The sequence below is a fragment of the Mesoplodon densirostris genome, chromosome 5, assembly GCF_025265405.1.
Source record: "Mesoplodon densirostris isolate mMesDen1 chromosome 5, mMesDen1 primary haplotype, whole genome shotgun sequence".
NCBI classification, from domain to species: domain Eukaryota; kingdom Metazoa; phylum Chordata; class Mammalia; order Artiodactyla; family Ziphiidae; genus Mesoplodon; species Mesoplodon densirostris.
Genome location: NC_082665.1, coordinates 143948461 through 143961238, shown reverse-complemented (window position 1 = coordinate 143961238; position 12778 = coordinate 143948461). Strand labels below are relative to the sequence as shown.

Genomic DNA, 12778 nt, shown 5'->3' with positions numbered 1-12778 from the left:
GGGACCTGCCACGGAGCCAGGAAGTGACTCAGATGCAAGCGAGGACAAGAAGGCTGAAACATGGTATGGAGAAGAGGTCTGCTGTCCCTGGAAGGGGTCCTACCAAGGTGAATAGTGGCACTGCATTTAGTGCAGAGTGCACCAAAGTTGTCACCAACAGCTTCAAGCAACAGGAAGAGCAACTTGAAGAGGATGCGGAGAACAGCGGGTCCCCAGGCGCCGCGGGCTCTGTGAGGCCGTCAGCAGTGGTATCAAGCAAGCACTTATGTGGGCAAATATCCGTGTGTCATTCGGAGCGAGAGGGAGCCTAGTTTCTAAACATATAAAACGTCTCACTTCCTGAAGAACTGGGCATTCCCTCCAGCTTAGGAGGCACGCATTTAAGCTCAGAAACTCTTTTTCTGATTTTTAAACTCTCCTTAATGAAGGGAAGAGAATCCCAAATCTGAGTAAAGGGCCCAGAGAGCTGCACACAGAAGAGAAACACCCTGCAGACACAGCACATCTGTTTCATCCTCCCAGCAGCTAGACTCCTCCCTCCCTCCCCTCTGTACCCTTCCCACCCCACCCAATTCATTAATAAAAACGGCGCTGTCAAAAACTTAGATGCAGTTGCGTAACATAGAGGGTTGATAATAAATTCTCATTTCTGCAGGCACCAGAGGATAAGGTTTTGAATCTCTCCAATTTATGCTCTTCATACATTTTCCAGCCTCTCCCCCACGCAGCCTCATCGGCTTGGCTTGGTCCTCTGTGATCCCTGCGTTACCTGTGATTGCCTCGGCCCTGTTCACGCCCATTAATTCAACTGGGATTGACCTGGAGTTTGCTCAAGCTTGAGTCCATAGCCTCCTAGGCCAAGGTCCCCCTCATAAATGTTTTCCTTGCTTGGAGTCTGGGGTGAAGCTTTCTGGTCCAGACCCGGCCTTGCAGGAGGGCTGCAGGGTGAGGTCGCTTGCTCCGGGTAATTCATGGCCAGTTCATCCTGGTTTACAATACATTCTACATCATCCCCTTTGAGCTGTTCCTGGTTTTGGAAAGAAAGAGAGGTCACTTCCTGATAAAAGCAGAAAACAATAGCAGTCCTACAGTGTTAGAAACTAGGATGTTTGTTTTCCTTTTTTAACTGCCCTGTCTTGTCTCAGCTGAAGCTGCTGGTATGGCAGATGTCACGTTTTCCCTCTCTGTGGGTAAGGGAACATGTGCTAATTGAGCACCTCTGTGGATAAGGAAGTTAAAATAAAATGCAGTGGATTGTTTGAATGGATGCCTAATCTGGGTAAGAGGAGTTAGGAGTTTGCAGAATCCTGTGACCTCAGAGTACGGAATGATTCTCAATGTAGGTTTTGTAACACTCCTGCCTATCACAAAATTCTTAAAACTCAATGTCTGTTATATTTTCTTTGAAAAGTATATCCTCACAGCACGTTTCTTGGGATGAGTGTCACAGGGCTAAAAAGGGTTGGAAGTTACCATAGCAGATAATGGTGGAAATGAACTAGATCTGGCCACTAAAGTTTTCCTCAGACAGAGCTTCCCTTAAAGAACGTAATTAAAATCTCAACTCTTCTTCCATTGGTTTTTGGAAGACCACAGGAAATTACCTGTAGAATGAACCCTGGCTAGGTGACCTCAGCTCAGTGGTTTCCAACTTTGGCCTGTCTTGGAATCACTTGTTGAAGCACAGATGCTGGGCCCCTGAGACCAGAGTTCTGATGTAGGGCCTGAGAATTTGCAGTTCTAACAAGTTTCCAAGTGATGCTGAGGCTGCTGGTCTGAGGACACACTTTGAGAACCACTGGCTCATGCTGTGGTGTCCTGAGCACGTCTGAGATCTGAGACGCCTTTTTCTCTGTTTAGACAAGGGGTCAGCCAGCTGGACAGCCTCCAAGGGTGCCACAAACTCCAAGATTCTGTTCCTCGCCAATCCCTGACACTCTGATTTACTGAAAAGGATTCTAATTGCTTCTCAGCATTTTTGATTCCACCCCCTTGAGCTATAAAGCACAGGCCTAATATTCTAAACCTCAAAACACAGCACTTTGTGAGGGCACATTCCTTCTTTTATACTTTCTAAATTCATTTTATGGTTAAAAATATTGGTCACAATAAAAAAAATTGCATTTTTAAAAAGAAGAATGAGCCCACATCAGCAACAACTGAAAAGAGAAGGGAGATGATCCTTTGTGCCGTGAATTTTAAAAATGCTTCCTCCTCATGCTGGGAAGAAATAGCTCCGAGGTTCCCAGGCTCATCAATATTCACCATGCCTGTCCCTCTCGGGATATTTACTCACCCCATAGGCCTGAGGACTGGTGAGCAGTCTGGAAACTGGGCCGCACCATTCAGGTAATGTCGTGGTCAGCGGAGGACCAGAGTGGGTTAAAATTGGTTTCAGATATCTGCGAGGCCTGTTAGGGAATACTTGCCAAGAGGAAGCCAGGATTTAGTTTCTTACACAGCACAAACATTTGCATGCCACGAAAGAGACAGTTATTTTTACATTTAAATCGCCTACTCCCTCATTTAGGAGGTAATTTGGCCCGCAAAAATGGCTAGCTATATTCCTTGCTCCACACACGTTCCCAGCCCTCCTCGTGGTCTTTAATCATGGAGAAATGGCGCCTCGACCTGAATGACTTTAATAGCAGCATACAAGACTGTGTTTTCCTAAAACCGCACACACAGCTTAAACCAGAGGTAATTGTCACAAAGAAGCAAGAGGTATTTCATAAAACGTTCACTCATTCTAGGACTGGGTAGTGAACAGAGATTGTTTACCAAAATACTTTATTTTCACTATTCAACACAGTCACTTTACACTTCATACATCAATGCATCTACATACGAAATAATGTAAATAAGCTGGAGCCAGGTTTATTCTACTGTCTAGCACCTGTCTTTCCCCTCTCTTCATCCCGAAATGCTCTAACAAGTTAAAAGGAAAACCTGTTCATCTAAAGCCGTTATGTTTCCCTCCAAATCTATCAATAATGAAATCCCTAGAGGCTGCCTCAGGTTGCCTTATTTATTTATATTTTTTTCCTCCAAGAAAAGTAGCGAAATTATTTCACCATTCTATCAGAAACAGCTTTTAAGCTTTGTATTATTTCCTCTTCTGGAGAATAGGTCACCTCATCAACTTTCTGAAAAGCTCTAATAAATAGGGAAAGGGAAAACAAAATGGAAAGCAGTTACCATCGGCTTGTGAGGATGTACAGTCACCCCCAGGCACTCAAGACAAGAGGTAATCTAGGCGATGGCTCTACTGGAACCCACCCACGGCTGGATGGTGACACCATTCTGTCATGCCTGGGATGCTCTGAGCGTGTGGGACAGGAGGGTGCGGCCCACATGGGCCAGGAATCTGGTTGCCTCTGGCTTCAAATCACTCACCACCACAGTGGGGACAAAGCTGGTGAGGCTCATGAACACAGCCTAGTTATGATGTGAGGAGAGCGACTGAAAAGATGCTTAAGAGGGTCTGTAATTGCAACTACGAATAGAAAACTTGACGACTCTTTTCAGATGAGCAGCTGTTGTGCTCAGTTAAGGACAGGGAAGATATTAAAGCTCAGAGCCTGGCATTCCCTGCAACATCTTGTAAGTCTATCTACAACTCTGGAAAGCCCTTGATGATTTGCCATTAATTTTTATTACAGAGTGTTATTACCTTCATTTTAGGGATGAAAGAATTGAAGCCTAGAGATATGATGATTTTAAATAATCCGGAGGCTCCCTTTGCTATTTGAATCCACCACGGTCATCCCCTAGTGAAAGGTAATTTATCAGAGCAGAATCATGCATGTGACCAACTGGTTCTCTAGAGAGAAAAGCTTGCAGACAGCACCCCTGCTGGTGAGCTGCGGACCCTCTCAGGCAGGGGGCATGTGGTCTTACTAGGTTTTATGGTGTGCATAGATCAGGGAAAATTTTTTTTTTTTTTTTTTTAGGGAGGGGAGGTGGTCGATATATATATTATACAACTGGAGTATAAATCAAAGAAAATCCAGGCAATTTTATTTCCAGATGGAAAAGTGACAGCAAGTAAGCAACATTCTTAGCAATGTTGTGTAAATAAACATGAAGCCTGTTGTTTAAGAGAGGCTTGGGCAACTTCCATTGTTTGAGGTTCTCAATATAACGAAAAATCAAAATGCCAAAATCATGTCACAAAAGGAAAACACCAATTTAAACTTGCACAAGGCACATTTTCTTCTTTTCATCCTGATGAGGTATCTCTTCAACTTCATGTGTCTTGTTATTGGGGCTAACACTTAATGACTTACTTTGTAGCTTTTTGTGACGGTGAGGCCTGGACCACATGGGCTACCATCTGGCCCCTCTGGACAAGCTCTGGGATTTTCGGCTCAGAAGACTTGGGTACAACTGCCCCTCACCGACTCTATGACCTGTGGTCTAGTGATTGACCCCTGTGAGCCTCAAGCCTTGCCATGGATACTAACTGAAATAACATGGAACAGAGGTGTTACACTTTCACAGGCCACTCAAATGCTATTTTATTTAAAAACATTATTTTCTAAGCAATACTTTCTGGAGAGAGTGGTGTGTCAGTGATGGTGCAAATAACAGAAAGGAAATGATTTGAGGGTAGAGATGAGAGAGTGGCACTCCTAGCATTTGCTGCAGCATTGGGAGTCACAGGCTAGTTAGTGGTTGGAAGATTTGAGCTGCTCCTACACCAAAAATAGCTATTTGGGTTAAATGTTGTTGGATGGGGGGCTGGAGTCAGGTAGTAGGTGAGAGGTGGGAGAATTTGCTGACCTAAGACTCTTCTAGGAAACTCATGATGCCATTCTGGCTGTGCTGGCATCTCAGTAGCGGCAAGTCAAAGGAAGGACACATACACCGCTTGGCAAAAGTGAATGGAACGGGGGCTTCCCTGGTGGCGCAGTGGTTGAGGGTCCGCCTGCCGATGCAGGGGACACAGGTTCGTGCCCCGGTCTGGGAGGATCCCACATGCCGCGGAGCGGCTGGGCCCGTGAGCCATGGCCGCTGAGCCTGCGCGTCCGGAGCCTGTGCTCCACGATGGGAGAGGCCACAACAGTGAGAGGCCCATGTACCACAAAAAAAAAAAAAAAAAAAAAAAAAGTGAACGGAACGTGTAAGCACCATCCGCAGACACGGCAGACGTGGACCAGAGTCTACGTTCTCCAGCGTCTTGGTTTGCCCAATGATTGCCATATATAATGTGCTCAGTGGATGTTCGTTGAATTTATAGTTTAGGAAAATATTCAGGGGTATTATGAGTGATGGAGGTGGATTCTGGGTAACTGTGTCAAGGGAAGAATGAAGGGAGCAGATTACAGCCAACAAATGAGGATTTCCTGAGGATAAAAGTCTAAGGAAGGTCAAGTCAGAGATGGATCTCTTGGGCCTAGGTTATTAGAGAAAGGGGACCATGTGGTAACGGCATAAAATAAAGTGGTTAGAAAACAACTTTGTGCTTCACTCATTCAATCATTCATTTGTTCCTTCATATACTCACATGTTTTTATATTATGCACTAAACTACTGAAGTACCCACACAAGGAAATTAACAATTACATTATAGAATGGAAAGCTCCCTTGTCTCTAGACAGTGGTCTCCTTGAGGGCAGGGCTGTCCCCTTCAGCTGGATACAACGCTTGGCGCATTTTAGATGTTCAAGAAATAGTTGTTGAATTAATGATGAAAACAGGCTCAAAGAGAGTAAAAGAATTGCTCAGTGGAACACAGCCAGTTAGTTATTGGCAGAGCTGGGCCCGAGACCCCAGACATTTCCACCGCATTGGGCACCTTCCTGCTGGTATAGAGACACTGAGTAACAAGTCTCATCTAATTGGATAACTTATTTGGAATTGGGGACTCAGTGACTTTCTGAGTTCTTCATTGCTGAGCAGTATCTGGAAAGTGGCTGAATCTCCAGGATTACCTGAATTATTAAAAAGTAAGAAAACTCTTTTGATCTACAGGAAATCCCAACTGCCGATTTTGCAAAATGTGTTATTTTTCTTATCAGGTTCTAGTATATGTTCGGAGAGAGAGATATTCCCCATTGGGTATTTCTGGTACAGCTAGTTTTGCTTTTCTAATAAGCTCGAAATGCATTGAGATGAAATGTTAAGCTCGGGGAGGGTGGGGGGAAAACAATGACTTTTCTCATCTTTAAAGGGCATAAGTTTGGGAAGAGCAGTCTGGTTCAGGAGATGTAAGTAAAAGCTGGAACTCTACCCAGAATTTAACATGTGTGAAATAGGAAAGACAATTAACTCAGGCCAAAGGAGAAAATGCATCTGCTATCAGCAGGTCCAGAGCTAAATTTAGTGCTTAACTGAACCAACATCCAAAATAGTGGTGACATTGATTTCTCTCTTTTGTTAGTTTCTGTTTTGATTATTCTAAGTCCTCATGTTTTGTCCCTTGTAAGTTGCCAAAACCAATGAGTGCACAGCTTGCTCCTGCCTATGCCTCTCATAACACGGTCCTACATAGAGTGGTCAGATGCAGAAACCCCAAGCTAAGATCCAGCTCCACAAAAAACATCTGCCCCTTTGAAGGGAGTAAGCCCCATTGCCCTGTACTATGGACTGAATATTTGCGTTCTCCCAAAATTCACATGTTGAAGCCCTGACCCTCACTGTGATGGTATTTGAAGATGGTGCCTTTGGGAGGTAATTAGGGTTAGATGAGATCATGAGGGTGGGGCCTTCCTGAGGGGATTGGTGTCCTTATAAGAAGAGAATCCAGAGAGTTTGCTCTCTCTCTCTCCACATGTCCACAAAGGGGTCATGTGAACACACAGTGAGGTGGTGCCTGTTTGCAAGCCTGGAAGAGAGTTCTCACCAGAACCTGACCATGCTGACACCCTGAGCTCAGACTTCCAGTCCCCAGAACTGTGATAAAATAACTTTTTGTTGTTTAAGCCAGCATTTTATGGTATTTTGTTAGGGCAGCCTGAGAAGACTAACATGCACCTGTTCCTGGACTTCTTGAAAAGTCTTTGATTTCAGAACACTGAAGAGCTATGTTCTATCTTGGCTTTCTCTAAACATGCCTCATCATGAAGACCATCTTGGCATTTGTTAAAAATTCAGATGTCCAAGTCTCGCTCTGGAGATTTTGATTTGGCAGGTCTGGGAAGTGGCCTGGGACTCTGAATTTTCAATGGCCCAGGCAACTGATGATCAGGCGAGTATGGAACACAGTGGTCTCTCTCTAGAGTATTGCCCTCCATGTGAGATTTAGATCTTAAATAGGAAGAAAAAGAACATGGCCTCTTATGTCCATAAAGCCATCATTTTTAGGGTGAGTATAGGTATAAGATAAGCCCATTTTGCCCAGAACCCAGACCTGACTAATACCAATTGTTTCAACTTGTCCCTGAGGGATGGGTCTGCAACTTGGTTCAACAAGATACAGTCTTGATAATGTTACACCTGAGAGTGGAATAATGAAGCATCGCATCTTGGCTTGTGTAGGAAGACTTTGTGCCTATTGGGAGCATTTGCATGTGTTTGTATGTATAAGCTTGATAAATGGTCTTTTTATCAGGAAAAAATTCTTGTTAATTCAGAGGTGTGTAGAGAAGGAAAGCATATTTATCTTTTTAGGAATGCAGCCTGCATCTTTTTATTTATAAGACATTTCTCTATATCTTATTTTCTCTTTACAACTGTAGGTGGGTATTATAGTCCCATTTTACAGATCAAGAAATGTGTAATCAGAAGGCTTTTCGATTCTCTTCTAAACTATCTTTACCTCCCTTTCCAGAGCACATTTAACTTCCAGGGCTGACTTGCTACCAGAGATGGTCAGGGATCAATGGCAGGTGGCTGGGGAAGGGTAAGTGCATCCCAGAGTGGGAGCTGACCTTGCCCTCCAAGCCCATATGTTACTGCAGGAAACCAGGTCCCATTTGCTATGGACTTGCTGAGTCCCCACACTGGTATTTACTCAGCATCCATGAACAGAACAAGTAGAGGATAGCCCCAAATTGTGCACACCCCATCATTCTTTGATTCCAATATACAAATCACACCCTTTATGCTTTATTTCACAGGAAATGTGGGCTAACAAATTGAATTGAGTGTGTTCTCCCTCTTCCTTAGGATATGTTGGATTCTGTAATTGGACACACTGTCTTGCCATCTTGCTTAAGTATGTGATGAAAAATTTTCCTGAGGTGTATTTGGGGTTCAGGTTGGAGGAAGGCTTTAAGAGTCCAACCAAAAGCCCTCTTCTTTAAGCTGTTTCATCACTCTGTTCTCTCTACCTTGAGGGAGGACTTCCCATTCTGCACTGGCACATTCTGAGAATGTAAAGGTGTGGTTCTGTCTTTGAAGCAGCCACTCTATTTCCAGAACAAGCTATCAAGAATATACAATGGAATATTACTCAGCCATAAAAAAGAATGAAATTGCGTCATTTGTAGTGATGTGGAAGAATCTAGAGTCTGTCATACAGAGTGAAGTAAGTCAGAAAGAGAAAAACAAATATCATATATTAATGCATATATATGGAATCTAGAAAAATGGTACTGATGAATACATTTGCAGGCCAGAAAAGAGATGCAGATGTAGAGAATGGACTTGTGGACACAGTGGGGAAGGGGAGGGTGGGACAAAGTGAGAGAGTAGCACTGACATATATACGCTACCATGTGTAAAATAGATAACTGGTAGGAAGCTGTTGTATAGCACAGGGAGCTCAGCTTGGTGCTCTCTGATGACCTAGAGGGGTGGGACGGGGGTGTGTGTGACAGGGAGGCTCAAGGGGGGGATATATATATACATATAGCTGATTAACTTCTTTCTACAGCAGAAACTAATACAACATGGTAAAGCAATTATACTCCAACTAAAAAAAAGAAGAAAAAAAAAAAAGAAAAAAGGAAAAGGCAGAAACCCTCTATTCACATACAAGGGTGAACATGTGTTCCTTTGGTTGACAATCCTAACCTTTACCATTTTTTTTTTTTTTTTTTTTTTTTTTTTTTTTGCTGTACGCGGGCCTCTCACTGCTGTGGCCTCTCCCGTTGCGGAGCACAGGCTCCGGACACACAGGCCCCGCGGCCACGGCTCGCGGGCCCAGCCGCTCCGCGGCATGTGGGATCCTCCGGGATCGGGGCACGAACCCGTGTCCCCTGCATCGGCAGGCGGACTCTCAACCACTGCGCCACCAGGGAGGCCCCCTTTACCATTTTAAAGGCAATTGCCCTAGACAAGTGCTAGGATGGAAAGGAAGCCCGAATAAACACGCTGAGGGGTAAGCAGAGCTGCCTGGAATAAGATAGCAAGGAGTGACTGCAAGCCCCTTCAGCCTGGTCTCTGGGCTCTGCTACTCACATGTCTGTTTGCAGAATGGCTCTCCCTTCAAGGCCAGGCCGGTGTGTCCCTTCCTCCCAATAGCCATCTCAGATCTGCCACGCTGAACTGCTTCAGCTCCATGGCGGATCCGGAGCAACATGTATAATACATACCTGCCTGACAGCCTTTATCACACTGTCTTAAAGCTGATTGTTTATATCTCCATCTTCCTCTTTAGACCCTAAGCTCCTTGAGGGAGCTTATAAAATAAAATCTTTTTATTGTAAAATGAAAAAGTGATACATCAAACATCACAAATCTAATGTGTATCTTAATGGATCATTATAAGGCATGGAAACCTTCCAGATTCCAGGAAACGGAACTATGTCGCCTACCCTTGAAGCCCTTTTCAGGTGTCTCATCCTAATCAAAACTTCTTCCTCTCTCTAAAAGTAACTACTATCCTGATTTTTATACAAGTCACTTCCTTGAGTTTTTATGACAGTTTTGCCACTTAAATGTGCATGCTGGCACACTACAGTTTGGTCTTGCCTATTTTTAAAAATGTGTTATGTCTTTTAATCTATAGATTCCTCTTCCACCCTTTTCTTTATAATTTATTTGCTGAAGAACCTGGGCCATTGGGCCAGTGGAGTTTCCCATGGTCTGGATTGCTGATTGCAAACTCATGTGCAGCCCAGCATGTTCCTCTGCCCTTCGTATCTCCTGCAAATTGCCAGCTGGATCCAGAGACTGGATCAGATTCAGGTTTTATTCTAGGCCTTCTGCAAGACTAAAGAAGGCACATCATATCTGGTTGTCTCTCTTTGGGTGATTTTAGCAGCCACTGATGTGTAATAACTATATCTATTTGCTCACTGGGGTGTGCAAACAGTGAAATTCTAATTTTATCTTTTTATTATTTTATTAGGTAGAATACTTTTATAAAGAGACACTTTTCATTTGTCCTATTGGGATATTCAGTGGAATAGTCAATACAGGAAAGGCAAGATAAATGTTTGATTTATTCCCTCTATTTACTAGTTTTCAAGATAATAATTGGTTATGACCCTCTGAAAATGACTGATTCTTTGTTTAAATATCACCATAAAGTAATGCATTTAAATGAATTTGATTGCAATTTTTATCACTGTTGAAGTTCAAACTGAAGCTCTTTGGTCAATGGGAATCTTCAGATTGGCTTCTGAGTCCTATTGACATGATGCCAGTATCTTTGATAGCTTCCTTGTCATCTGCATGGCAAGTTGTAGGTTCATCTTATACATTTCTGTTTCAGACCTCAAAGAAGCTATTTCTCCAAATTTCAATTTTTTTTTCCAGTGAGAAAGGATATTTTAACAGCACAACCTGGGCACCAAAGGTTGCAATATAAAATGGGGTGCTAGCAAATGTTTAACAACTGACTCTCTTAAAAAAAGGACAGATTTGTAGCATTTCCCAATTTTCATGGTGTAAATACTCCCATTATGGCTGATTCCAATATACCAACATGGAGTCATTAAATGTGGAGTTGGGACAAATGTGTACAATCTGTTCTTACCAGCTCTTGTAAACCAGCTTCACCACACCACTGATTATATATCTCATGAGCTCCTATGGATACTTCCAATTCAAGTTCAAGAACTTCTGATTCTCAAGGACATAGGGGATGATAGAATTAGAATACTCCACAATGACTCATTTGTTTTATCCACAGTATTATACTTACAGTAGTCTCATAATCATAATATACTACCACCATAATAATTACATCATATATTAAAACTTTTTGCTTATCCTTCCTGCATTCTAACTTCTCATTAAAAAAAGAAAATCTATAGTAGAACTATTCATAGTTGTACTATATTTACATTGTCAGAATATATAACCATTACATTCTATACTCTCTCTCAGCCCTCATGTAATCTTAGCACTACAGGTAACTGTACATTTAATGTTCACCTTCAGGCCTTATGTCAATATCTTTCTAGACATTTTGATTCTTTGAAGCTTGTTCTTTAGTATATTCCTTAGGAAGAACTCACGGAAACATTCTCTGAGTTCTCGAATATTGGTAAGAGTTAGTGCCCTTTATATATTGAAACTCTGTTCTTCTGGAAATAAAATTGTTGGCTTATACTTTCTTTATTTGATTACTTAAATATGTTTCTATTTTCTTTTAACATACGGATTTGCTCCTGAAAAGTCTAATGAAAATATAATTTTCTTTCCCTTATAAATCATGTTTTTTTTCTCTAGATGTCCAAAGGACTTTTTAAAAAATTTCATTAATTTCACTAAGTTTTTTCTGATGTTTGCTGTTCCTAGTTGACAGTCTCAGGTACATGGTGTGCTCTTTCAAAGTGTAGTTCCCAATGTATTAAATGTGTTGTATTTCAGGGAAGTTCTCTTGAGTTAGGACTTGTTCTGTTTCCTTGCTTTGCTCTTTTTTCAGGGATTCCTGTTTTCTAGATGTTCAATCTCCTGTGCCTATCTTCAATATTTGTCACTTTCTCTTGAATCTTTTTAATCTTTTTCTTCATTTATTTTTGACTTAAAAACTTCTCTTTCTTTTCACTTGCATTTTCTCTTAAGGTATTATCCATTGTGTTTATTTGCTTTTGTAGTCTTTCTAATTTACTATTCATTTCTGAAATAATTTTTTAAAAATTTTAAATTGTTTCCAGAGTTTTTTTCTAATTCTGATTTATTTCATTCTTTCATAGCTCGTATCATTTTTTTTTTTTTTTTTTTTTTTTTGTGGTACGCGGGCCTCTCACTGTTGTGCCTCTCCCATTGCGGAGCACAGGCTCCGGACGTGCAGGCTCAGTGGCCATGGCTCATGGGCCTAGCCGCTCCGCGGCATGTGGGATCTTCCCAGACCAGGGCACGAACCCGTGTCCCCTGCATCGGCAGGCGGACTCTCAACCACTGCACCACCAGGGAAGCCCTCGTATCATTTTTTTTTTAACATCTTTTAACTTTCTTTAATATAGTATGTTATAGTTTTGATCTATTTATGGGCACATCTTTCTGGCATGTTTTCATCATTTGTAGAGATGTTATTCTGCTTCTCATCCTCTTTTTTCTTTTTTTTCCCTTATAATAAGTCTCTATGGGATTTGACTTCTATTCTTTTCTGTTGTTCGTTCTTACGTAAAATTAGTTTTCCTAAAGTTATAGAATAAGGTAGGGCTCAGGAAAGCTGTTCTGACTTCACAGGTTTCCCTCTTCTGTTGTTTTTATATAGTGGTAAACATGGTGGCTTGCACTCTGAGATTTCCTGCCCTGTTTCCTGTGCCCACCGCACTTCCCCCCACCCCCCAGCTGATCTGGACCTTGTCTTTCCCTTATCACTATTGTCTCTATGCAGCTCAATTTTAACTCCACTCCAAGGCCATTTCTCCTGAGTGTAGGGCCCTGACCTGGAAGGGAGACTTCTGAAAAAATGCCCATGTGCTCATCACTC

The 12778-nt window shown here is 42.3% G+C and overlaps 1 protein-coding gene across 1 annotated transcript in view; it reads right to left on the bottom strand.

Moving 5' to 3' along the window:
* Nucleotides 1-592: 592 nt before the first annotated feature.
* Nucleotides 593-12778, bottom strand: part of SLC9A9 (solute carrier family 9 member A9) — a 556059-nt gene continuing 543873 nt past the window's right edge. The window contains exons 15-16 of the mRNA XM_060100216.1: nucleotides 2297-2402; nucleotides 593-1027 (exon numbers count right to left, since the gene is read on the bottom strand). Coding sequence (XP_059956199.1) covers nucleotides 800-1027; nucleotides 2297-2402 — 334 coding nt within the window. The 3' untranslated portion in view covers nucleotides 593-799. The remainder of the gene's footprint in view (nucleotides 1028-2296; nucleotides 2403-12778) is intronic.